The sequence below is a fragment of the Neolamprologus multifasciatus genome, chromosome 7 (assembly GCF_963576455.1).
Source record: "Neolamprologus multifasciatus chromosome 7, fNeoMul1.2, whole genome shotgun sequence".
Classification (NCBI taxonomy): domain Eukaryota; kingdom Metazoa; phylum Chordata; class Actinopteri; order Cichliformes; family Cichlidae; genus Neolamprologus; species Neolamprologus multifasciatus.
This window is the reverse complement of record NC_140445.1, coordinates 21,048,972-21,076,362: the sequence shown is the minus strand read 5'-3', so window position 1 is coordinate 21,076,362 and position 27,391 is coordinate 21,048,972. Positions and strand designations below refer to the sequence as shown.

Genomic DNA, 27,391 nt, shown 5'->3' with positions numbered 1-27,391 from the left:
TTTTCCAATTTAATTGTACTGTTGTACTATGTATGACTTTGCAATGACAATAAAGACCTTATCTATTATGTTTTTGACAATGCTCGCTTAATAACACGTTTGTCAAATACCCGGCCTTCCTTAGTAGGCTTTCAGGTCTGTGATTTATTTCACTTTGAAGTTAATCTGGTCTGTAATCAGCATTTTAAAGAAAGGTTTCTTAGTGTTTCCATCAAGGACTATTCATTTAAGCAGCCAAAATTGCTTTAATGCTGCTGGCTATTTCATTTTTTAAAGAGCTGTGAGAATAATAATAAAAAGAAAACAGAGCTTGTAACAAGCCAGACTGCAGAAGGCAGCTCAAGGATGAACTTCGGATGATGATTCAAGACAATGGAATTTTTTCAAAGGCCTCTGTATCCGAAAACATAAACTTTTCTCTGTTCATAAACGTGCACACAGTGTACTCTTTGACATCCCTGTGGTAAAACACGTTGGTATTTGTGTAACAAAAGTTCTGAAAGAAGTTGATTAATGTAAAGAGAGATTTCATATTTTGGTTAAAGGAATAGAAGAAGATCACATGGATGTAGTGAAACAGGACATGCAGAGGGTTGGTGTGACAAAAGAATGCTAGGGTGAGGTGGAGCAGTGATCCAGAAAAGAAGTTCTGTATTTCTTCAGAGCATAAAGAGGAGTAAATCCATTTTTGAAGACACCTAGAGGAACCATTAGCCTGCTGTTACACTCAATTTATGATGAATCAATGCCCCCATCATAAAATTACAGGTGTGAGACAAATGGGGAGTTAAGGGCCTAGAAATATCAAGGGAAGTGTTTTTGTGATTTCTGAAATTAAACGACAGGAGGCGATATTGTGCTGGCGACGTCCCTCGGTGACGTAGGACGTAGTGAGCCGAGCCGATCCAGCCTCCACTCTGCCCTGTTCATTCTCAGGCCGGGTAGGACCCCAGCAACAACATTGCAATCGGTTAAACCTAAAGAAGATTCGGCTGTACAATCGCAAGCCATCCTTTGAGTAGACAACATTTTGTGGAAATTTCTCACCGTCACTGATCAGAAGACACTCCAAGTTGTTGAATCGGTGAGTTATATGTGCAGATAGCTCCATGGGAGCTCCCGGTTCGCTCGTCTTCTCCGCTGCCCAGTTTTATTGTTGCTTTGTTCCTGGCAGCAGCCATTTTTAATCGTCTTGTCCTACATTCCCATCGCTGTGTTCAGGCCGTTCAAAAAGCCAAGCGGGATTGGGAAAAAAATAAGCACAGGTCAGAGTATTTTATAGAGAATTTCCACAGAAAATCCTGTATATCCCCAGTAATAAAAGCACCACTGTAGAAGCACTGAAAAAAACACTGGTTGTAATTTGTCATCCTCCACTGGAAGTTTTACGGGATTGGCGTTTCGCTAATTTTTCAACAAGCTGCCAGAGTCAAGGCTGTTAGCTGAAGCTAAGTTAGAGCCGTTGTTAGGGGAAAAAGAAAACAGAAAAGTAGCAGTTTACATTTTTTGTGTGTGTCTTCGTCGTTTAACTGTGAAGTTAGATGACTCTACAGGATCCTCACTACGACCATTTGCTATATACATAACCATAGTCAGCAGTTAGCATATTTTGTCGCCGAGTAGTAGCCGCTACATCTTAGAGCTTTGGTAACGTTTGTGTGAATCTCTTTCAATTTAACAGAGAGTTAGCCCGTCTTGATAAGTGTGTTAAACAGACCAGAGACGATCGATTTGTAGTCTAAACGATTGCATTAGCCTTTGACTTTCTTGTTTTTGTGCAGCACTCGCTGATGTCAGTTTTGTGCTGGAGAGCTTAGCATGTATGCTAGCTTAAAAAAATAAGAACAGTCACTCGGGGTGAATCTAAAATCCAGTCCAAAATTTTGTTTTACGATTACATAATGCCCACTTTGTTGCTTGTGGTGTTTTCTTTGGGTTTTCTGGTGGATGTAGCCTTTTGAAATTCACACAAAGTCAAGGCGGAGCTAGCGTTAGCCGTCAAGGCGTTAGCTTACACATCTCAATGTATTTTAAAAATTGATTGTGTTTGGAGAGGTTGGTAGATTTTATGTTTTTTTTGTTTTTTTTTTTGGAGTAGTGCGAGCGACCATAACAGTGTATTGCATAACTAAATTTAGCTTGATGGACATATGTATGGCTACAAGTCTTTGTAAAACGCCTATGCGGAGCTTTTAACCGAGCGGCCTCAACTGTGCTATGGATTGACGGGTGTTAGCTTCAAATTATATTTACTGTTATTTAGATTTGCAAATACGATAATCAACTATCCACTGATGGTTGAAACCTGCTTAATTTCATTCACACATGAAAATACTCCCAGTATACACTAGTGCTTGTGTCCTATTATATCAAGATGTATTTTGTTTTGATACTGTGTTATCCAAGACACTGAAAAATCTGCTCATGTAGCCATCATGAAAAAAGACGCTTGACCAAGCACAACAACAATAATTTTAACTCTGGAAAAAAAAAATACATGAAACTGTTTAAATGACGACATTTGTAACTGTGTTACCAAGGTTGTGTATTGCTTAATCACACCGAAAAAGTAAGTCACCATAATACTATTTGTTTACATGTGGGGTTGAGAAGCCATCTCTAGTTTTGTTCATGCTATGGCTTCTGTCAGCTTAACTTGATGTTTCTCACTAAAGTATCCTGTAAATTCAGATAGTTTCTGCAAACCTCCATCATTTGTTCAGAATAGTTCAACACTGAATAAAGAATAGATGGAAATGGAGTTTGAACTAGCCAGGAAAGAGAAGGAATTCTTGGCATTGTGACATTTGCTTCCTGTCAATATGGACATGCTTGAGTTTTATTTGAATTTAACATGTCACATTATTTTTCTCAGGTTGGATTGCATAAAACATTTTTTCTGTTACCCAAAGAGATATTTAGCAATACTGGAAATTATAATTAGGTATCAAGACAACTGCTACTGAGATATTGGGACACAATGCCACATGTATTTTTATATATTGAAAAGTTTTTAAAAGCAAGGTGTTGCATACCAAAAGCAAGGTTCCTAGCTGTACTGGCTTACTGTTTTCAGTGTAAACTATTTCCTATTAATCATAAAAATCCATCCATTTTCCTAGCTGCTGGTCCATTTCAGGGTTGTGGGGATAGTGGTTGAGCCCATCCCAGCTGTCACTGAGTGAAAGCCCCGGTACACCCTGTACAGGTTGCCGGTTTAACATCAGGCGAACACATTAAAGACAGATAACCATTCTTCATGCTTACATTTAAACCTGCAGCCATCATTCATGTCAGGACCTTACTGTGGTAAAGTGGCAATGTAGGCCTAAGTGCATAAAAGAAAAAAAACATAGGGTTGTCCTTAATAATTGGTGTGAGGTGGGATTATTTTTTTTCCCGATCAGTGTTTCTTGAAATGGTAGGAGAAAACTGGGCTTAACATAGGATGACATTGTTATTGATAATTTCTTCAAAGTTGGTGGCATTGTTTGGTTTTAGCACTAGACATCGACCTGGACACAATATCAGATATTCATTTAGAGACTGTCTTAAGCTCTGCATTTTTTTTTAGCTCAAATATTGTGAGAGTAATTGATGTTTTTAAAGTTTATAGTGTTTTGTATCTCACGGTTAGTCACCCCGTAATGTTTTGTTGGCTGATGTTTACCTGCAGAGGATATTTGAAGACTGCATAAAGATGTTCTATGCATGCGTACTAAAACACAAGGTCTATGCGTTTATAGTGTAAATTTTCTTTTTTTGGGGGGTGTTAAATCTCTTTTAAACCATATTCTTAATACATTTTCCTGCTATAGACTAGCGAAATGAGAAATGGCAATTTAAAAAACGTGCAGAAATTCACCGGGAAAAAAAATGTGTAAAATCATGTGAAACAACACGTTGAGTTACAAAGCAGATTTGGATTGCTTCAGAAGAAATTTAGTGTATCACAGTAAAAGCTACACACATTGATTTCTTGTATTACCTTGTTTCATGATTCATATAGAAGCTTCTTTCAGCAGTTCCCTTATTCACAAGGGGTCACCACAGCAGATGGATCCACATATGCAGCTACTACCCAGGGATTTGTCTTCTCTCGGTCTTTCAGAATAGATGGCTGTATTGTGGTTCAGGTTTATGTGATAAACCACTTGAATAATGTTGACTTGAAATTAGGGCTGGGCCATATCATACCGTTCACGGTAATACCGGTATAATGTTGGGCAACGATAAGAAAATGAAATATCGCGATAGAATATGGGTAAAACGCGCATGCGCAGTGCCTTTGTTTTCATATGCACATGGCGGAAAAAGTATGACGGAGAATAAGAAGAGCGAAAGTGGATCGCTGAATGAAACGGATGAACCAGAAGTGGTTTGTAAAAATGCTGCAACTTCAGTGGTGTGGAACTGGTTTAGCTTTCGTCTGTCAGATACACAACAAAGCACTATTTTTGGTAGAGCATGCTAGCGGGCCGTCGTTATTACCGTGTTTTTTGGAAAATACGGCACACTTAAAATCAATCCTTTGATTTTGCTGAAAATCGACAGTGCCCCCTTCTAATCCAGTGTGCCTTATGTATGAATTCTGGTTGTGTTTACTGACCTCGAAATCATTTTATGTTGTACACGGCGCTCGAAAATCTGTCAAATGTTTTAGTACGAGTTTGCTAAGCTATGAACCCGGACTGCTTGATGGATTGCCGGAGCATTACGGCTATCATAACCTCTTTTTAAGTTTTGTGGATATTATACATGGTTATACTGAGGATATGTCGGCCAGTTTCCACTGGAAATGCCTTTTGGTTAAACTCTCAGCAAGGAATTTGCATTTGCACTGTTAAATTTTTATATAACTTTAATGCATATAAAAACAGCTGCTTGTTTAAGTGAAACTACATTGATATTTTTTTGGGGTTTTTTTTGGCACTAATAAAGTTGTGGAGTTGTAAAGCATTTTGTCTAGTGTCAATTACATCGTTATATCGCAAATTTTCAAATGTATATCGTGATAAATATTTTTGGTCATATCGCCCTGCTCTACTTGAGATAATATCTTAAGAAAATGATCCCAATAGGACAGTTGTTCAAGTATTTCCTGTCACCCAAAGACATGTTCTTTGCAGGGCTCGCAAAATCGCTAGCCTGACATCCCGGAGCTAGCGATATCTCCAGTCGGGCAACCAGAATCTATCTCAGCCCCGCCCGTCGGGCTATATGATAACCCAACGGGCGGGGCTGAGAACACCACATGTGTTACAAAGCCCTGCTTTGTAACACATGTGGTGTCTGAAGGGAGCATCTTTAAATTTGACAGTACAATATATATTGGATTGAAATTTGCAGTGAACAACTTGTTTCTAAGGATTTTAGAGCTCATCTCCTCCATTGCTTCTGAGGTGCAGTTAAGTTTATTTGTACAACGATTTCAGTAAATAACTGTTATTGTCCCTGCCTCAGAGACATTGCTGACAATGTTCAGAGGTTAGATAGAAGGGAAAAACGAAACTCAAGTTGAAGTGAATGTCCACAATAGATGGTAATGTACAGGGGATATTTGCTTCAAAGAAAGAATAGCAGTAGTGGTTTCAAAATAATTGTATTTAGATAAAGTTTACGCTACACAAAATGTGTTTTTATGTGGTTAATTATACCTTTGCAGAAGCATTGCCATCTTTGTTGAGTCTAGCTGGAAAGTATAAAATTACTTTTAACACTTAAATAAATGAATTGCCAGTTGTAGCTGTTTCGTGTTGGTTAACACAGTTCACCATATGGGTATTGTGGAATACTTTCTTGGCCTCATTATTTATTGGTATATTAAAAGCACAATTCACACCAAAATACGTTGGTCTTTTGGTTCTTGGTAGGTTTTAGGTTATGAAACTCCTATACATGTGGTAAAGAGACACATTAAAATAAAACCCTGACCCCTGGCACCCACACTGAGGGAATCTGGTGACCTTGTTTCATTATGATTTTCGGAGGCATATATGCTGCCATGCTTTGGGTTTCTTCTTCCCTCAGTGTGAATGGTCAGTGTAATTCAGTGGAAGAGTTGATGAAACATTTCTGTAGGGAGCCGTGGACCGATCCAGAGAGGATGTGATATCACTAAAGTGTTTCGATCATATCCTGTCAGCGGGTCTTGAACCAACTGAAGATTTTGGGACATGTGTTTGATGCTCTCTCCACCATCAAACACCATCAACATGTCACACATGTGAATCTCTTCTGGAGATAATGCAGTTTCAGGGACTTGTAAAATAGTTTCTAAGCGACTTAATGGCTGTTTTGGTTTCACACTTTGCTTACATGCCCTATTGGCTTACTTGGAGTGCATTAACTGATATTAATGATATATAATATTTATATTATATTAACTTGTATATTGTTTACTCATGTGTATTATTCCTGTGAACATTTATCTTTTTTATTTACATGGGTATTTTGTAAACCAGTATTACATGTAGAATATCTCAGTTACAGTGTGCTGTGTTGTATAGTTATTGGTTTGGTCTATATTGGCAGATTAACACTGAATGTTTATTCTTGAGGTTTGGCTTTTCCTTGGGTGACTTCTGTACTAAGGTGGATATTTCATTTCCTCTTTTTAGAATCAGAAGGCACTGGGAAGAGGCGCAAAGAAAAATTTCCATACTAGATGACATTACATCGCAATGTCCGATCGTTTGGGGCAAATAACCAAGTCCAAGGATGGAAAAAGCAAGTATTCCTCACTCAGCCTATTTGATAAGTACAAGGGAAAATCAATAGAAACTCAGAAAAACACAGGTAAGGCTCATTTTGTTTCTCCACTTGATACTTTTTCTTCATCTGTTATCTAGTTTAAGCCCCTTTACTAATGTTGGTCCTACTTCTTTATCTACATGTTTTGTCTCCCAGTAGTTCCGCGACATGGCTTGCAGAGTCTTGGTAAAGTGGCCACAGCCCGGCGTATGCCCCCACCAGCTCATCTGCCGAGCTTGAAGTCTGAAAACAAAGGAAACGATCCCAACGTGATTATAGTGCCCAAAGACGGTACAGGATGGGCGAACAAGCAGGAACAACCCGATCAAAAGAAGTAAGGCGTGTTTTATAGACCCAATTTCTCAGATTTAAATTTTTTTTTTAAATGATGTGTCAAGTAAATTAATTATGCTATAATTTTTTATATTTTCACTTAGTATCATTGCACTGGGAGTCAGACACCCTTTTTAGTTGATTACAGTGGCTGAAATGGAAATGTCCTTCCTGAAGTATCAACATTGACATTAAACTCACATATTTTTCAGGGATCAGTGTCAGGATAAAATAAGTTAAAGCTTTGATCTTGATAGAAGTCAGCTGTTCACCAGGAAGAAAGAGAAGCAGTCTAGAGGCTTTTGAGGGTTGATTTCTCACAGTTGTCTTTTTATTTTTCGTAGTTCTGTTGCATCAACACCACAGCTGCCGGAGTTGCAGCCGCCGCTGGCTTTGCAGAAATCTGTCTCCAATCTTCAGAAGTCCTCACCGGTAGCCAACCAGGAGGTGTGTATGAGTATACATATGCTTATAAATCTGCTTCAGTCATATATTTATTGCTGATTTTCATTAACACATTGATTGTGTTTAAGTGTTTTCGGTTATTTGCTAATTGAGAGCTACTCATATACAAATGAGTGTCTAGTAGATATTCTAATGAAGACTAATAATGGCAGAAGAGCAAAGAATTATACCTTCTTTATGGAGGAAAGCTCACACTACCAAGTAGAACAAGAAAGGTTGTGAATTAAGATAATTTCTCATTTGTGCCTCAAAGGTAGAGAAACATCCATTAGGTCTGTGGGGATGGTGACTTTGGTTTCTTAATTTTCACAGAACACAAACACAAGTGGACCAAAGCAATGGGCCCAGCTAAATGGAAAGGCAGTAGAGCAAGATGGTGAGTCATTCATTAATTCAGAATAAAGTCTGTTTAAAATGAAATGTCACGCAGTTGGTGTTCAGTATGCTGTCCAGATTTCAAACCCCACTTGAGAAAATGGCTTTCTGTTTGCTCATCTCAGACAAGCATCTCTGTTTATGCGGTGTCTTTCAATGTCTACATCAGGTTCAAGGGCCTCAAACCGACTTCAGCCCTTCTCTCACGAGGAATTTCCCACACTGAAGGCAGCTGGAGAACAGGACAGGGCTGGCAAGGAAAGAAGCGGCTTCGATCCGTCGTATGGGCCCGGACCAAGCCTCCGCCCCCAGAGTAAGTTATGTTTTGTGCTTCACCTTCTTTCGAAATTGGCAGTCTCACAGATAAGGTAACACCTCCTGGAAGTCAAAGTATAAAACTGGCAGACATTACTTTATTTAAGAAATAAAGGAAAGAGGGCTGTTTTTTCGGTTCCTCTAACCTGCATTTCATGCTTCTTGATGTCATTTACTTGCATAGTTTCCAAACAAGTTGTCTTTCAGAGCAGCAATCTGACAACTTTCTTACTAACGATAACTGGCTCACACCACCCACCCTCACATTTGGCCATGATCTGTCTATGCAGGCTGGGAACTCGATTAAATATTTCTGATTAAAAAAAAAAGAAGTATGAAACAAATTCACTTGTAATTAGTTCTTGAAATTACCACATTGAGATGAGATGAAACAACATGGTCAGTGGATGTGTTTTTAATTTATAGTCATTGCTTGCTTTCAATGAAAGTTGTTACCTATTGCTATTTGAAATTCAGTGCAGTTCCTAATTTCACAGGGCCTTAGACATTTTATTAGTTTAGCTTGGTCTGGTCCTCTAATTCCCCCCCCCCCCCCTTTTTTTTTTTTTAAATTTCTAGATGTGACAAGCTGGAGGGAAGGTGGTGGCAGGAACCTTCAGCCCTCATCCCTGACCCTCAGCCTGCCAGCAGATCCTGAGGGTAAGGCCACTGCCCTGGCTGAGACTGGCACCCCTCCAGCCTCGTCTCACCCCTCCTCCGCCACAGTCACCACCTCATCTAGTACGGTGACGGCTCCGTCACCAGGCCCTGACCCCAAGGAGCCTTCCCTGCGACCTGCTCAGCCTGTCCGCAGAACAGCCGTCCCTACTGCATTGCAGTACCAGCTTCATCACACTTCAACTGCTGTCTACCATGACATGTTGCCTGCCTTTGTAAGTACTGTATGACTTACAGGTCATTGTGGAAGAAAACAACACGGCCTACTTTTAGATACAATCTAAAACAGAGTGTTTGGCATTTGCATGCCTGATATGATCGTCCCGTGTGGTGCTGCTGTTTTCAGATGTGCTCTAAAGAGACACGTGAAGCTACGGGTACAGACCATGTTCCCACCACCGTAGCAGCCCCCGCCCGTTTTGACAGCAAACCTACTTTTAGGCAGAGCTATGCCAAACCTGAGCTTGTAAAGTAAGTTCATTTTAAATATCCAAGTAGTTATCCATTTTTCAGCAGTTTGACATAGAGATCTGGGATACTTGGCAGTTGTTAATTTGCCACAATCTCATTGCAGTGGTGACGTAAGGAGAGAGAATCGCTTTGTCCGTGCTGCACCTCGACTTTCTTCGCAGCCTATCCGTAGACCTACTGACAGACCAGTTCGCCCAGCCATTATTAATCCAGAGGATTTGAAGGATCTGGATGAGCTTGACAATGATTGTGAAGATGGATGGGCTGGTCAGTATATCTTAGACATGTTTAATGGTCCCAGACACTTTCTCACTGTGAGATTCTTCTATAGCTTGTGAATATCTTTCACCATTATATTTTTATGTGTGGAATGTTGTATTTATCACTTTCTAGTATTCATTGTTTGGGCCTTTTGTGGTTGGCCATAGACTTATACATGATCAGTCTGTTAATTTATCTTACAGAAGGTGATGAGTATTTCCCATCATTTTTGACCATTTTAACAAGAAATATATTTCACTGTGACTGCAAGCTTTAAATTGCAGTCACAGTGATCTTTTTCCTTTGGGAGAGGGTCACAATCTCATTAGTGGCCATTAAAATTTCTTATATGGAGGAAAAACCCTGGGGATACATGATATGTCTGTGGCTTATAAGTAAGAAAAAAAATGTTAATGTTACTTTATTGAATGTGTAACATGATCAAGAGATTCCAGTTAAAGGCTTGGAGTGGTGCTTTCTCTTTATCTTGTCATATCCTCAATGGTGCAGCCTGTGTACTTTAGGGTAATGCTAATCTTCCTCACACACACTGCGAACGGTCATGTGTATATTTCTCAAAGCAAAGCCACAGAGGACGCAATCAGATGGGCTTTGTATGTACTATGAAAACCAAATACCAGCTCGGTATAATTTGGCAATTGCTGATGAGATCCAGTTCCAACTGTGGCTTTTTAATAACAGTTTTCTGGTTGACTGTTGTTAAATAAATGGGATGTTGGCCTACCTGTTTAGAGCAAGTCAAGTGACTTATTCACCACAGTCTGACAGATAAATGGGGGGAAAAGAGTTGCTTTAAACTGTGATTCAAAAGAACAGGGTGACTGTTCTTCACAATACAAATACGACCCAGGAGAACAAACTGTTTGTCTGCTCAACCTCACAGCTAGTGTTACCTGACTATAAATACAGCCAGAACAGTATAGTTTAGACCTCACCCTGATTCACCACTGTGACTGACTGTTTGTTTTCCCCCTGCCCACAGGACTTCATGAGGAGGTTGATTATAGTGAGAAGCTCAAATTTAGTGATGATGAAGAAGAACACTCTTCCAGTGACAAAAACAAGATCTGGTGAGAGCGCGTCCCTAAAGGCTGCTTATTACTCTAAACACTCCAATTTTGTCTTTATTTAAAAATGTTTCTGGCTTTATTTTTCTTCATAGGGCTGACTGGGAGAGGGAGAGAGATAACCAGCGGGACTGCCATTCCTCCCTTAGCTCAGGGGAGGCATCTTACCCACAAGAGGGTCCAGAAGAGAGTTACTCTTTCCAGCATCACCACCACGAGCCTCCCAGGAAGACCAACGGCAAATATCTCTCCACAGACACCCAGGTAACCATGCACAGGGCAGTGTTTTTCCATTTCAGCCCTCCTCTTTTGAGATTACTTACCTAAGATCAAATTATTATGATGATCACAGTCAAAACACACCGTTTTCTTTAATTCCTTTGTGACAGTGGAACGTTATAGAGACACCACTATAGAGCATATGAATAGCTGTCTGCCTTTACATACCCTGAAGTGAGTCTGTCATTGCGAATTAGGAGATATGACCTTGCGGTAACCATAGTAATATGTCTAAGCACTTTTCATTTGCCGTTTGGTGTTTGTTAGTTGCAATTCATTGTAGAAAATTTGTCAAACCACTTATTTAAAATAAGCTAAAGATACCACAATATTAAAATATGTCTTATAATAAAAACAAAGCTTTTATCTGTTCCCAGGGTGATTGTTTATTTTAGCAAGAGATACTCTAGGATATGCAATTTAAGAAACAAGACAAGTGTCCTATGACCTACAGGTAACAGCGAGTTTGAGTAGCAACTAATCTGGGAGAAATAGTTGCTAGTCCTTTTTTTTCCCCAAAATAAATTTAGAGTGAAATAAAATCTAATGGACCTCCTTAAAAAAAAAAAGTAAGGGATAATCTTCATCACTCAAGTTCCTCCCCTTTAACTCCTTTAGGTCCAACAGAGAAACCAAGGAGACCCACTTGCTGACCAGGATGATCACCAGCGGCAGTCTCAGGCACCAGCTAGGGCCAAGTATGTGTCGCCTGAGCTGTCTGAGGCTGTTGAGAGAGCCCGAAGACGGCGGGAGGAGGAAGAGAGGCGTGCTCGTGAGGAACGTCTGGCAGCATGTGCTGAAAAGCTCAAAAAACTGGATGAAAAATTTGGGAAGACTGAAAGGCAGACATCAAGGACGGATGACAGCCAGAAGGAGGTAGAGGGAAAAGAAGTTCCACTGTCCCCAAGTCGGGAACAGAGTCGAGGCCACCATGATAACTGGCACTACAGCACAAAAGGTAAAAAAAGACTCCTTAGTCCTTTTTATTTTATATAAAATATAGTTTTAAAAATGCACAAATGCAACTATTCAAGCGTGTTTTATCACGATTTCCAGATGGAAGTGAGTGTCCCTCGGACAATTCCCCTGGCCATAGTTACCGTGAAGAGTCTGGCTTCTCTACCTACCGTGGCAGTGAAGACGATGGCCCAGAGCCCTCCTCACCATCAGGAGACTACAGTGGGCATCAGCCAATCAAACCAGTGCCACCCCGCTTTCAAAAGCAACCACAACACCACCAGCAGCAGGTGAGCACCAGCTGATGCCAATAGCTTCAACTCCAAATTAATGAGAATTCTGGTTTCATTGCACTGTTCTTAATAATGTGGCCCATGGTCATGTTAACATTGCACTGTCCACCTTGGTTGTAGAGATTTAGGAAATGAGGAGCTGCACTAAAACATCTATAAATAATGTAACAAATGTGGACAGTAGCCTTTGGTGTATATTCGGGTGAAAACCATAAACTCCCCGCAGCTTTACAGAGGCACAAATTAGCCATCTGGAACTTCTAGTGTTACTGCATTCAGGATCTCTTAGAGATGGCTTACTTGCTGACCTTATTATGCGGCATTAGGCCACTAATACACCTGGGCAGCCCAGGCAAGTACAGCTTGTGTGTTGGAACTGGTCACCTTCATAAAGAACAGCCTCTTTGATATTGACCATGATGGGGTTGTGCTAGAGAAGTGAAACTAGGATATTTAGAAAGTTAGGTCTAATTTCTTGAGAAGAGAATCTCCAGCATCTTCTTGGTTCATTCTAAAATATATGAGAATAAATGTACTTTGATTTTTTTGTTATGAATGCTAAATGGGGAACAATATCCTGCCGACTTTGTTAGCTTAGCCTGGAAATGTCTTCAATTAGTTTGTCTCATTTTACACAGAACAGACAGTGTCAATTTTGTCCATTTATTGAATGTCTATTGTGTGGATTTTAAAGGAACAAATGTTCAAGATGCAGCATTGGCAGCAGTCAGGTCACCCTAATCCATCAGGGTCAAGCCACACTCAGCGGGGCTACTACCCTCCACATGTCCTGGGTTTTGATCCGCGCTGGATGATGATGCCACCTTTCATGGATCCCCGCATGACCCAGGGACGGTCTCCTGTTGACTACTACCCTGGTAATTACTAAATCTGTATATACTTATATGTATTACATTTAAACAAATAACAGGTGGTTTGGCCAGACACATTTGTTTCGGTATAGACAGACTATACAGTCTAACGGAAGGACAGACACACCATGTTTAACATGATTAATATGTGATTGATTGATTTTCAGCAGGAATGGTAAAACCTATGATGCACCAAGATCACTTGAACAGTCCCGGTTCTGATGAGGGATGCCATCCAAACTTGCCTCAGGAGAGACGAGCGCCTTCCACTGAGCCTTACCCAGTGTGGAATCAAGATGGCTATCCCTTGCGTAGCTTTACTCCACCTTACCAGAGACAGCGTGAAAGCTCGGAAAGCGGACATCCCGATGACAGGTAAGTTTATTTTGTTCGAATTCTGCAGTCCTTAAATTAAGGCATGAGGCCCTCTTGTGTTTTAATCTGCAAAACTGAGCATTTTAATAATTCCTTTAAGTCTTCTGAATTGAGTGATTACTGAAATAAAGGATATGCTGACATTATTTTTAAGTATATAGAGAGGATTTTCTTATCAACACTGTAAAGTCCATGTTTTTTTAATGGAATCTATGTTGTTAAGGGCAAGAGGCTCTGTGAATGGGCTTCTGTCTGGTTTTGTCATTCCTAATCTTTTTTTTTATGTCTCGTATCCACAGAGGTGATATGGCCTCTTCCCAACAGGACTCCTATGAAGAGAGGGCCAGTGATTGTTTGTCCCACACTCAAGATGATCTTCCCCATCACAGTTATCAGAGCAGAGGTTCAGACAGAGAACAACATGACCAAGGCTTGCTCACCACGGCTCAGAACCTCTCTCAGAATTATTCAGATAGTGAATACCCAAAGCAAGAGTCGAGAGACAAGCATCTGAAAGATGGCCTTGAATCCCACGACGAGGCCTTAGATGGCTCCACAGACAACTGGAAAAGAGATGGTAGCCAGAAACAAGACGGAGGGGTTAACAGTGCCCAAAACCAGTGGTCTGAAGCCAGTTCCAGTTCAAGTAGTGTCAACCAGCCATCTGAGGCTAGTGGACGCACCTTGATACGCAGAACTGGTCCCATCAAGAAACCAGTTCTTAAGGCTCTCAAAGTGGAAGACAAGGAGAATGAAAAGCCTAAACCTGAGCCTGAGGAGAAGCCTGTCCCCTACCGCCTGGAGAAAGAAGTCCTTACTAACGTTTATGACTTGAAGAAAGACAACCAGCCTGCCAACAATAGGCGTTCTGCATCACCTGTGGTTGAAAAACAACCTGAAGAGAGGCAGCGCCAGTCTCCAGTTCCCAGTAAAATGGACAGACCTCTGAGCACCCACAGCGATGACTCTCCCAAGGAGAACACTTGGAGCAGTGCTAAGAGCCAGTCACTTAGAGATAGTCAGGAGAACCGAGAACCCCAGGCACCACGGCGCAATAACTGGATCTTTATTGATGAAGAACAGGCCTTTGGTGCAGTGAGGGGGACGGGTAGAGGCCGCAGTCGAGGCTTCCGGGAATTTAACTCCAGAGGTGGAACCCGTGGTGGCCGCGGTGGAGATAATCTCAGAGGTGTTTATAACAACAATAACAACAGCAGTGGCAGCAGCACTCAGCGAGCAGGCAGAGGTCGAGCACCACCCAGGGATCTAATCAAGGTCGAGGAGTTTCAGAGGGGCAAACCCCGTAGGCGAAATGTCAGTGAAACATTGAGTGAAGCCTCAGAGTATGAGGAACTTCCCAAGAGGCGTCGCCAGAAAGGATCTGAAAATGGAGAAGGGTATACAGAGTCTGGGGATGTCCGTAAAGCTGATAGAGACTCTTGGAGATCCAACAAGGTGTACACAGATGATCAGACTGCCCCAGATTCCAGAGAAAAGACCAAGGTCACCAGAGGCTTTGGAAATCGGGTGCTGCCTCCACGACTGAACACCACTGGTAGTTACAGTCGAAGCTTTGGAGGATCTAGAGATATTTCTACATGGAGGGGCCGTGGGCCTCAATTTAGTGGCAGCAGTAGTGGCTCAATGCAAGAAAATGGTTATGGTCCTGGAGCAGAGACTGCTTACTCCCGCAGACCCCCAGTTGAGCGTGACGCTCTCAAGTACACTCCTAAATTTACTGGCTCCTTCATGGAAAATGGAACAGAGGAGCGTGAAGGAGAATACTACTTTGACAGTGAGAACCCTGACAGACAGATTTTAAGGAGAAGGCGTCCTCCACGTCAAGACAAGCCTCCGCGCTTCCGTCGTCTACGACAAGAGCGTGAACCTGGCTCAAATCAGTGGACAAGTGATGAGTACATAAACGGAGACTTTGCAAATCCCTGGCCAGGTCATTCTAAAAGCACTGGTGACGATAACTGGCCCAGTGGCCACTACTCTGGACGTTCTAGCCAGCATGGCCAGACAGAGGAATGGGAGACGGGTTCAGACAACAGCGACTTTGGTGACTGGAGAGAGAAACGGAGTGGAGGTGGAGGCATTGCTACACAGGGCCATGGCGATATTCCCTCAGACTCTGGCCAGGAGCCAGGCTCCAGTGAGAAGAGGGAGCTTTCTAAGAGAAGCTTCTCTAGTCAGAGACCACTGGTGGAACGGCAGAACAGGAAAGGAGAACCATCACTGCTGGACGCAAGCAAGATGGTGCGTGCACCTGATAATCCCCCCACCTCCTCATCGAACAGGAGTGACAGCTGGCAGAACGGAGGCACTTCTTGTAAAAGGTGAGGCAAATAACTTACTGACCAGTCGTCTGTTATAGCTACTTAGAAATCAACAACACTTTGTTATTTGTATGATGATGACTATAATTTTGATTACAAGGACACCATTTTCAGTTACTCAATTTGGTTTATTTTGAAAAAACACACAATTTAAGCACTTTTTCTATGTCCTGTTCACAGCAGGAGTCCAGATGAGTCAGGCTCTGTATACAGCATAGAGCAGCTGCCAGAAGAGAGGGAGCCCATTGAGCCCGCTGGGAAGAAATTAGACAAGGAGCTGAAGCCAGGACCTGTCAAAACAGACATCACTGAACCACTGTCCCCATATGAGCTCAGCAGCTACCCAAGTGAGTCCAACTTTCTTTCACATCTTTATGGAATGCATAGGGAATGCACTCTGATGGAAATGAAGTGTTGGCAATAGTGTATTTTTAGTGTTAAAAATACTGTAAACACATTTGCTTTCATTCATTCCTCTAATCCCCTTGAATCTTGTTTGTGTTATGTGATTTTGTTTTTCTTAACATGTGTGGAATCAGACTAACAGACTTGTTTAAAAATTACGTTGCACAGCTGCAGAACAGCAACTCCTGTGTTCTGCAAGGTGAAGTTCATGTCATGTTAATATAGATTGAGAACTAAACACTCCTGTTAGCACGCAACCCAGCTAACGTGGCTAACATGATGATTAACTTTGATGTCATGCCCACAGGCCAAAGCTATGGGGAAAATTTAATGCTGAGGGATAACCATGGGTGGTGGAAACAGATTTGCAAGCAATAAAGAAGTTCTGGTGTGGGCTACTTTCTTTTTTTTTATCTCACTTCAGTGCAAGCTAAACCCAGCTGGCTTCCTGTTTGCAATTGACGTCTGTTCTTTTCTCCCTCACTCTCTGTGCTCACATATGCTATATTTTATATACACATTTCTACCCCTCAGCCGTAAAAGGCGCCATTACCATGCTGGTGTAGGGGGTGAGGACACAAGTTTCTGAAAGCGATAACTTGAGAACAAGGAAACACAGGATTTTGAAATTGATACCATAGGTGTGTCTCGTAAAACAAAAAAGCTTGAGTCTTGGAGACCTCCTTTCTTGTTTTCAGACAGCAGAATAACTATGATTTTCTTTTTTCTAGGTGCAGTGAGAATACCATTAATAATTTTTAAATAGTAAAATTAATTGAAAGGTCTCATATTTTAGGTTTTAACTGGGAGAAAGTCTTTAGCAGGTTTACATTTTAGGTGGGGTAATTTAATTCAGGGTAAAATGTATTAATGGAGCATTTTACACAGGTACAGATGCGATTCAGCACTGCAGCTTTTACTTTAGCACTCTTGATTTTTCCTCTGACAAAAACTTTGTTTTGTAGTTGAGGGAGACACAGGGGGACCAGGTTCAAATGCAGATGGATACCAGGATGCCTTGTCCAAAAAGCAAAGACGCCCACAGGAAGATGACAGGAGGAGGAAAGAACAAGGGGCAGCTGTAAGTTTAACATACACCAAATTCTAAATACTCAAAAAATATTATTAGTTTGTTTGTTTTTTAATAAAAATGGCCCTCTAAAATGTGTTTAATTCGGAAAGTCGTTGTTATGACACTGTTGGCCCAATATGTGAACTGCAGTCCTATAAGTGCCCTATTGCTCCCTTTATGAGTCCTCCAGTGGTTGGTTGTTAATGCTCTTTAGTACTCAGTCACCAACCAGTGAGCAGTTGGCAGATGTTTTCAGGAAAGTCACTGTCTACTATGCAAAATACTGTTGACCATGGAATCTCCCTGTGAATTCACAAGGAGGTTTTTGGGCAAGCTGATTTTTTTGCCACATATTTTACCTGGCAGCAGCCAGTTAAAGCTACTTCACACCCCACTGAGAAATATACCTTTTTCCCCAGGCGACTGGTCGCCAAGGGTTAGCTGACCGATGTGATCTTAACTACCTAGAATAGTATAATACAGTCTTGACAGGGTTTACTTGAGCAAATCAGTTCAGCAATTCGCTAAACCCTTGCTTGTAAATTGGCTCGCCTCCCGCTTTCAAACAACTTTGCTAAAAAATGCTACAAACTAATCGTCACATTCATGCATTGTTGGAGTTGGAGAAAGCTGCAAGCTTACTTAATTGTTAAGTGATACAGCAATGACCTTCTGATAATACTGTTGGAGTCCAAGCTCCTTCTGCATTGGCAAAGCCTTGTCTTTCCAGCTTGCTGCAGCACCGCTCATTTGTTTCTCTACAAGATGCGAGTCCTGAAAAGCGATTCAGTTGTCATTCTACATATGCACAGCTTATTTTTTCCGTTACTATTAGATTAGTAATGGAAGTATATTAGATATTTGAGTTTAAAAACTGAGAGTGTGCACTCTGTCCTCTCTGAGAAAGGATGACTCGCAGATGGGCCAAGGAGAATTATGGGATAGCGATTAACCTCTCTATCATGACCTTCTGGTAGTTGACTTAAATCACACAGCAACTTCATGTTTAATGTTGTTTTATTTAAGATGCTCTGTTGGCTGCCATGCTGTCAGTTTTTGTTGCGTCTTTTCTTCCATATAATTGTCTCTGCCTGACTGACCGCTGAACATGTGCTAAATTTGAGAATAATTCAACCCTTACTTTAACATGTCCAAACAAAACAAACAGGCACAAATACATGGCAGTGCTACTCTTTTTGTATTACACAGATGATACCTAGTTTAGTAAGTGCTGGCTGTGATGCCTGGACACTGATCTCTGGGAAGGTGGCTGCACTGATCCCTTAATTACACTCACTTAATTTAGGGATGTGCGATATGACCAAAATCTCATATCCCGATATAAGAATTCTATCGTCCAATAACGATATAAATCACAAAAATGTAACATTTTCTGTAAATTCTGTGAATCTCGGGCAGCTCGTCTTGCGGGAAGTGTTTCCAGCTGCGCGTCATGTAGCTGGAGTCGAGTGTTTTAACTGATGCATGAAACTATACATTATTAGACATAAGTTGTAACGGCCGCCGTTTTCTTTGTGAGTATTTATTACACGGCGTGCTGCGGGGAAAAGCCTGTTCTAACGTTTGAGTCTAAGGTTTATTTTTTAGCACCTGGCGGCTCTTTTTTAATTCTCATCCGTAAATAATCTGCTCTTTCACGTGATTCAGTTTATTTTGTAAAGTCTCAACAGGATCTTGAGCTTTATTGTGAAAGGTTTATGTGGAACATAAACAAGCGGACACGTGATGCTGTTACCGTCGTTGTTGCTAACAACAACGCATAAAAACAGGCGCTTGTCCGTCCGTAGTGTGGTTACATTAAATATAAGAGAAAGAGAGAAATTAATATAGCCACTACAGTTTATTTTGCGACACCACGAAACAAACGATAGCGTAAAATGAAACGATAGACGTTTTTATATCGTCATCCGATATATATCGTTATATCGAACAGTCCTAACTTAATTACACTGTAATTAACTCATTACATCAGACTTTGCAAGCACATCGGCATGTGAAGAAGAGAGGGAATGTGTAATTTATTTATTTTTTATCCCTCAAGCGTAAAAAAGTGATGGCATAGGAATTTCACATGTGTACCATAGGTACATTTACCAAAACTCTGGGACAAGTTAAAATTTCAGCGATAACTCAAGGAAGTGATCTAGGATTTTCACATTTATAACTCAGGTGCATGTACAAGGAAGCTGAGGGGGGTAGCACTGGAGGCCGGCAGTATTTTCTAGGATATATCACATTATGTTTACACAAAAGCGTTCATTACATTTAGTTGCTTGCCATTTTTACACAGCGAACCTTGAAGCTTTTTCTTTTAACCATCTTAGGTACCAGTGAAAAACAGGACGGTCACTTCCAAGATGCCACCACGCTTTGCCAAAAAGCAGGGAAGCATGAGCATTGAACAACCCGAGGAAGGAATTTCTTCTAACAATCTGGGAACTGAAATCTGGGAGACCAACAGCTCAGGTATTGTTATTTATTTAATTTTTGGTCATTGCTTCATTGAGATATGCATTTTGTCATATTAAACATAAACCTTTAGCCTCAACACACACTGACGGCACATACAGTCAGGCACCATGAATTTTTGGGCAATTACATTTTTTGAAAGGTTACCTTTGTTCACCATCACAGTGAACTTAAACAATGAAGGCATGCTTTAAGTGCAGACTTCTATATTTAATTTTAGGGCTTTAACAAAATGTTTTGCACCAATTTAAAGTAATTTTTTCAAAATTAACTGAAATTAACTAACAAGTCCTTTCATAGCTTGTGGTGGAGCCTGTGCACTCGTTACTCCATGAGAGATCATATAATCTAACCTACATATAGAACAAGAGCATTGCAGTATTATTCCCAGTATTTATGGCAAAGTCCATAAAGAACAGATGTTGTAATATGAATGTGCATAATATGAAAGCTTGAGTTTTTTGTGAACATTTTGTTTTTCAAATGATTGCATTTTTCATTAATAACAGTGAGGTTTGTGTATCTGTTTAAGCTCTTTCAGTGCAGTCTTCAGGGGGAGACTCATGGACCAAACAGGTGTCTTACACTGGGAGTGAGCCCAACTCTGAGGTAGTGTGATGCAGCTGCTACTAAACTGCATGTTGTTTGTTTTTGTTTTTAGTCTCATTTTAACTTTCTTTTTCACATTAGTTTCAGTTGTTCTAGCATTGCTTTCAAAAACATAGACAGACTCGTAACATTGCATGTTTTGGGACAGGACTCTGATGCGGGCCCAGAACAAAACAAAGAGCAGCACAAACCAGGGCCCATCGGAAATGAACGCTCCCTGAAACACCGGAAGGGCTCAGAAGGTGTCGATAGGCTGGAAGGTGGCCCTATCACACCAGTCAATGGTGTGGACCTCCATGTGGACACTGTGCTGCCTGTCCCACCCATTGAGTTTGGTGTCAGTGCCAAAGATTCAGATTTCAGCCTGCCGCCGGGTTCTACCCCAGTACCCGTGTCCAATCCTGTGAACAAGCTTCAGGACGTAAGTGACTTATTGTACTTTATAGAAATCAATGAAACTAGCTGTAATACATCTGAAACCATTAATGGAATACTGTCTTATTTGAAAATAAGATATGTTGATTTGTAAGTATTTATAATCTTCTTTGTCCTCAAACAGACGGCTTTGAATCAGAGTATCCCAATTCTGCGCTCCAACCACCTGCAGCCTGGCATCAACCTCAACCCCATCTCCTTTCCCAGTGCTGATCTCACCCTCAAGGTATTTAAATCACAATCCAATGTCAGATAGTTTTTTTTTTAATATATAACTTAGAAAGAATGGTACTCCTGTTGATTTGTGGTGCTTTTAGTAGGAAACATTAGAAAAACTCTGATCTGAAATGTGCTGCTCAGTTATAAATGTTTGTGTCTCTGCAGATGGAGTCAGCACGTAAGGCGTGGGAGAACTCCCAGTCTCTTCCTGAGCAGGGCTCTCCTGGTGGCAGCGCTTCAGGTGCTCAGCCTCCCTGCAGTGCCGGCTCATCCACTGGTGTCAGTTACAGCTCGTTTGGAGGCGTTTCCATGCCACCAATGCCCGTTGCATCGGTAGCACCTTCCATGTCCATGCAAGGTAAAACTACATTTTGTTTCTTGAGTTTGATGAAGGATTTATCTTAGAGGAGTAAATGAAAGCTTGTTTGGGTTTTGCCCCTGATGCAGGTAATCATATTCCCCCGCTGTATCTGGATGGTCACGTCTTTCCAAGCCAGCCACGCCTTGTACCACCTACCATGACCCAGCAGCAGACTTACCAACAGGTAACACACACACACACACACACACACACACACACACACACACACACACACACACACACACACACACACACACAGACTTGCTTGTGTACCAGCAAATTGTCATGATGCTGCATGTGCTCACTCATTCAGGCGGCTGCAGCCCAGCAGATTCCCATTTCTTTACACACGTCTCTTCAGGCTCAGGCCCAGTTGGGGCTTCGGGGAGGTCTGCCTGTTTCTCAGTCCCAAGAGATGTTCAGCTCCATCCCCCCCTTCAGGTACTGCTTGCTTAAAGAATTTCCATATCGCTTCACTTCATTTATTTAGAAAGCAGATAAAATCTTTTTGAGAGTTTTAAAAAAAAAAACTTTTTCCTTTTGCTCATTGTGTCACTCTGCTTTTCTTTTCCTTCCTTTTTCAGGTCCCAGGTTTACATGCACCCCAACTTGTCACAGCCCAGCCCCATGGTACTGTCAGGTGGAGCCCCTCTCAAGGGCCCATACTCAGCTTTCCCTGGCATGCAGCCATCAGACATGGTTAAACCCCAGTCAGGCTCACACTACCAGCCTATGAATGGCAGCCAGCAGCTTGTCTATGATAGTCAGATGAACCAAGGGCCTGGCATGGGCTCTTCACAGTTAATGGACTCTCAGCTCATTCAGGTGTGTGGGCTGTTGCTGCTCAGGACTAAAATATCCATTTTGACGTATAAGAGGATTTTAAAATTTTTCATAGTGTTTGTTTTAGCCTAACAAATATAAGCCATCATATAAATGGCATAATTGGACTGTTGTCTTATATTAAAGGCTTACAATCAATTCTTCATTCTCACCAGGTCACTATGCCCCTGCCTGGCTCTCAGCTGCGTTATGGTTCAGCTCAACAACACCTCATCCTCCCACAGTCCATCCAGCTGCAGCAGGGACAGAACTTGTCAGTGGGAGCCCCACGCCGAATGCTACCACCAGGGTCGCAGGCAGCTGTCATGACAGGCAGCAGAGAGGTGAGCCTTACTGGCTTCATGTTACTCAAATTTCCATCCATCAGATATCTCAGCACTGGTGTGCCATTTTTACCTGTTACACCCCTGACCGATACTGAAATTCCACTACAGTTGTCTGACAATGTACCTCTGTGTGTCTCTCCACTGTCAGGGCTCACAGATGGAAATGAAAGGTTTTCAGTTCTCTGAGAAGCCCAATCATTCCCCAGGCATATCTGGAGGTTCTTACAGGTGAGTGGAAATAATTTGAGGAAGGTAGAAGAAGTTAGTTATGTAGATCTTTTTATCACTTCAGATGTGCTCCACTGTGTAACAGTGCACAGTTGGCTAATTCATTTGTATTATTATTATTATTTTTATATCAGACCTGGCTCTGCTAGCCCCGGCGGGAAGCCCTCTGGTCCTGTAGGACCTGTAGGCCCTCTGCCTACACATTTTGCTCAGCAGGTATGGATTTTTCACCTTAAAATATTACCATATTTTTTTTGTTTTTATACGACCATTGTTTTAAAAGTGGGCCACACAATATATTCCTATATGTATGTTTTATTTTCTAGACATAATTAGTTAAATGCACCATTATGCAATTAGAATATAGTATACTGTAAAAAAAACAAAACAAAACAAAAAACCTTTCCAGGACTTAACCATTACCTTGGTTTCTGCTCATACAGAGCACTAAGTACGAGTAAGCTCTACACTTTACTTTAAAGAATAGACGGGGAATCATTTTTGTTTTTACATACGGTATGAATTTCAAAGTCATAGGAGTTTGAAATTCATACCGTATGTGTATTTACTAGGAGGCTGAGGGGTAGCACTGGCAGCCCCCCGGTATTTTATGTCTAAGCCAGTATCAGACTTGGATATTAACGTTATTCAAGTAAACTGTCACAGGTAAATACAAATACAAGAATATGCACTTACTCGCTTGGGGTTTATTATTTTAAATAAATAACAGGAGGACCAAGATGTTTTTTATTTTTTAAAAAGGTATTTGTTACTGGTCTCTTTTCTGCTCAGTGTGAGTCTTTGATGCATACTGCTGCCAATATCATATCCTAATATAGGATCGCTACATCCTTTAGCCTGAACATCAGTATTTGGAATCTAAAAGTCAAGTCTAAAAATGTGTTAAGGAATTCAGCACTTGCTAATTATTTGCATTTCATTTATTTCCCAACCCTTCACCTGCTTTTCCTCCTGTTGTTTCCTCTGTGACCAACAGGTCCCTCCTGCTCAGGGCAGCATGGTGATGCACATGCGGCCCCCCACCACAGGCCCCTTCCCCAACCCTATTCAGAGACCTGTTATGCAGGTCAATAAGCCCGTCATCATCCGTTCCCCCCCTTACCCCAATCCTGGCCGTGACCCTCCCCACTCCACCCCTCCTTCAGCTTCCGAGCCCCCAGTTAAAGGGCAAGAGGATGGCATGAAGGTGAGCCACCCACTGTAAATATAGGTAATTTAATTTAATCCATTTTTATCTTTCTCTTATTTTGAAATGCTTTTCATGTTCACTGTTGTGTGATTTGACTTAAAAATGTAACATTTTTTTAGTGTTGAATTCATTTTCAGTAATGTGAGACTTTTATGGTGTTACATAAAACACTTGTTGGTGCATATATGTACGGCTTACCAGGCACTGCTGTCTCTTTAATAAGTCCTCTGTCTTTTTTGTACAGAATAAAACAATAAGAGATGTACGCAAGGCAGTGGGAGAGGGCAAAACACCGTCCGGGGGCATGACCAGCAAACTCCAGGAGCCCCTACCTTCCACAGGCCAAGCCAAACCAGCACGCACTGGAGCCATCAAACCCCAGGCTGTCAAAGTAGAAGAGGGCAAGGCGTAATAATGGACCTTAAAATCCTCATCACCACCAAGCCTGCCAACACAAAGCTCATTGACCACTGTCAGCCTTTTTAAAACCCACCTTACCCCCAAGGCTCCAAGGCCCGGGGCCTGCAGGCAGACAACATAATGAAATGCCCCCTCTTGAACTTTCAGAACTGGACACTGTTATTTCACATCACGTATAGAGATATATAAATATATATAAATATATGCATAAACACAGTCTTTTAAACAGATCTCTTCAAGGTCCTCTTTAATTTATTATTAGTCACTTTTAAGGGGATATTGGTAAGGAGAAAAGACATTTTGTTTTTGTGTGTGCGTTTTCTCTGAAGTGGGGGAAGAGGAAAATGGCCAGCTCACACGGTTCATTTTCCATACTGTTTTGCCAAACTGTAATTACTCCCTGTTTATGGACTGCATCCCTTAAAGACCCGACAGAAACTTCATACAACTGAGAAACAAAGTCTGTTAACTTTTTTTTTTTTATTAAGCAAATTTGAAATGCAGTGTGGGGCACTTTTTGTTTTTCTTTGGTATTTTTTCTGGTAAATAAAGTCACGACCCAGACATCCATACTAATGCTAAAAGACTTGTTTCATTAACCCAGGAAAAAAATAAAACACAATTGTTGGGCATCATGCATGTCAAACATAGCAGAAGTCAAGTGGATCACCTCAGAAATTCATCTTTTTTGGGCTACTTAACCCAACACATGAACTGCGTAAAAACTGCTTCGATTCTTAGAAACTTTTTTTTCTCTAAACCGTTCTTTGCTTTAGATTCTGTTGCTCACTCTGTATGTAAATTGAAAGGAGAAAAAAAAAAGAGATGGAGGTTTTACCAAAATTATGTTGCTTCCATGGGAAGTCCACTGGCATCGGCGGCGTGTGCATGTGATGTGTTGAATGTGTGTAAACTTGCAGGACATCTACATAGAAGCTAGCAACATTTCACAAAGACTGTGTGCGTGCAGGGGTGTATGTGTGGATTTGGATTGACTACGCTGAAAACATTTGTGGGTTCATTGTGAAGTTTTGGAGGGCTGAGAGGTGGGCATTCACAGTTGCTGTAAAAGGACCCTCAGACAGCTGATTGAAATGTTTGCTTTCTTATCGCTTTGCTTTGGGCTGTAATGAAATCAAACTGTGTTAATGAACATGTGATGTAAGCGATTTTTCTTTTTTTCCTTCTTTAACATCCATTAGCGTTTGTTTTCTTTTTCTTTAGGGCTCCTGAAAGACTTTCATATTGTTCAGATCCCATTTCAGAATCACTGAGGGGAGTTATTGGGAAAAAAAAAAAATAATGTCATCACTATTTGATAATTCAAAATCTGGTTTCTGAGGTGGCACTAGCAATAAATGCAGCCTAACTATAATCACAATCAGGGTCCAGTTAATTTGTTTTCCTCCGTTAGAAGCTAATGATCACATAACGAGGGGTGTTTGCTTGTTAAACTGAAATCCACCTTTTTTTTTTTCTTTTCTTTTTTTTTGTGCGAGCACAGCAGTTCCAGCAGACTACGAAGGACTTTAAAACAAACAAACAAAAAAACAAAAAAATGTTCTGTTTGAAAATGTGAAGCTGATGGAATAATTATTTTTGTTCATCTTCTGTTTTTATAACGGGCGCTCAATTTGAAATTCACGACGCCCCTGCCATAACTGTTACTGCTTACTATAATGCTCCATGACACTACAAATGTTTATCTTTACAACAGTGTTTCACTGCTATATGTGTATACGCATACTTAACTGTACAGTTGAGCCTTGTGAGCAAAGGGAGGCTTAAACTTGCATTTCATTTTAGATATTGTGGCACTATAAAGGATTCGATGTTTTAAAAAAAAAAAAAAAAAAAGGTCACTGTGTTCTCAGAACGGACTGCTTTCACCTGTTAGGTTTATCGGGCTTGGAGTGTGGGGTTTTTTTGTTGTTGATTTTTTTTGGCCTCTTACCCCTTTCTTGAAAGGATCTTGGCGCTTCTCATCATTGCACCTGCACTGCAATGTTGCCCATTTTGAGGTTGTTTATTTTTTTTTTGTTTTTTTTTACTTTTAAGATGCATATTTCAGTTTTTGTCAGAGGACCAGTGCTTTCTACAGCTGATCCAGCATTCTATTTATCCTCTCTGACCTTTATCCTTTCAGGTATTTGGTCATTACTCTCCCTTGTTAAAGAAAAAGAGCTTATTGAGAGAAAATAAATAAAGCAGTTGTGATTTCTTAAATGCACTGTTGTTTCTGTACTCTCACTCTCGTACCTCAGATTCTTCTGATGGCAGCAATTATCGGGATGAATAGTTTGCAGTTTGTTGAATGTGTGGTGTCCTTGATGGGCAGTAAGGTTAACTGTGTACTAAATATGTGAGCTTCAAAGGAAAGTTTCAAAAAAAAAAGTTTTTTAAAAGTTTTAGGCTCTGCTAACCATGTTTGTTTTTAACACTGAAGATAGATAAGTTCAGTCTTAGGTGTTTGCGCCACACACCTGAGGACTGCCAGCTCTCGGTTCATCTTTTTTTTTTATTTTTGTAAGGAGACGCAAGATTGGAAGTCACTCTTAATCAAATCTGGCCCACTGAAAGATGTGAAGGGGAACATGGATTTTGTGCTCCTCAATGTATTTTTATAGGTTTTACAGCTTTTCCTACTGATAACGACTTCCATGCCATTCATACTATCCTAAGGCAATGAAGTAATAGATGAACATTAAATTAAGAGAATATGAGAACTTTTTGGCTAAACAGTTTAAAAAAAAAAAAAAGAATAAACAAAACCTTTATTTTAGTATTGTAGGACAGCCTGGCCAATAAGCTACCATCATTTTTTTGTTAGGACATTTTATTTATTAGAGAAATATGTTTATTATATATTTATTTCTTACAGTTTAAGCCCTGAGAGTCATGTTGGCAGATTTCTTT

At 40.9% G+C, this 27,391-nt stretch overlaps 1 protein-coding gene across 4 annotated transcripts; it reads left to right on the top strand.

Moving 5' to 3' along the window:
• Window positions 1–925: 925 nt before the first annotated feature.
• Window positions 926–26,701, top strand: prrc2b (proline-rich coiled-coil 2B). Of its 4 annotated transcripts, none has more exons than XM_085168921.1 (31): window positions 926–1,084; window positions 6,621–6,798; window positions 6,913–7,087; window positions 7,431–7,533; window positions 7,864–7,927; window positions 8,096–8,239; window positions 8,821–9,134; window positions 9,266–9,390; window positions 9,494–9,657; window positions 10,655–10,742; window positions 10,835–11,003; window positions 11,637–11,976; window positions 12,075–12,265; window positions 12,963–13,146; window positions 13,308–13,515; window positions 13,815–15,857; window positions 16,038–16,204; window positions 17,228–17,343; window positions 19,680–19,821; window positions 20,357–20,433; window positions 20,582–20,854; window positions 20,993–21,094; window positions 21,253–21,445; window positions 21,535–21,632; window positions 21,762–21,889; window positions 22,033–22,273; window positions 22,447–22,614; window positions 22,766–22,845; window positions 22,980–23,061; window positions 23,843–24,052; window positions 24,300–26,701. In XM_085168921.1, exons 2-31 carry the CDS (start codon window positions 6,684–6,686, stop codon window positions 24,465–24,467), a joined length of 6,672 nt encoding a protein of 2,223 aa, XP_085025047.1. In that variant the 5' UTR covers window positions 926–1,084; window positions 6,621–6,683; the 3' UTR covers window positions 24,468–26,701. The 4 variants fall into 4 exon arrangements, with proteins under 4 accessions (XP_085025047.1, XP_085025048.1, XP_085025046.1 ...); XM_085168922.1 differs by having other exon boundaries at window positions 6,910–7,087; window positions 13,311–13,515; XM_085168920.1 differs by having other exon boundaries at window positions 6,910–7,087; window positions 16,041–16,204.
• The last annotated feature ends 690 nt before the right edge of the window (window positions 26,702–27,391 follow it).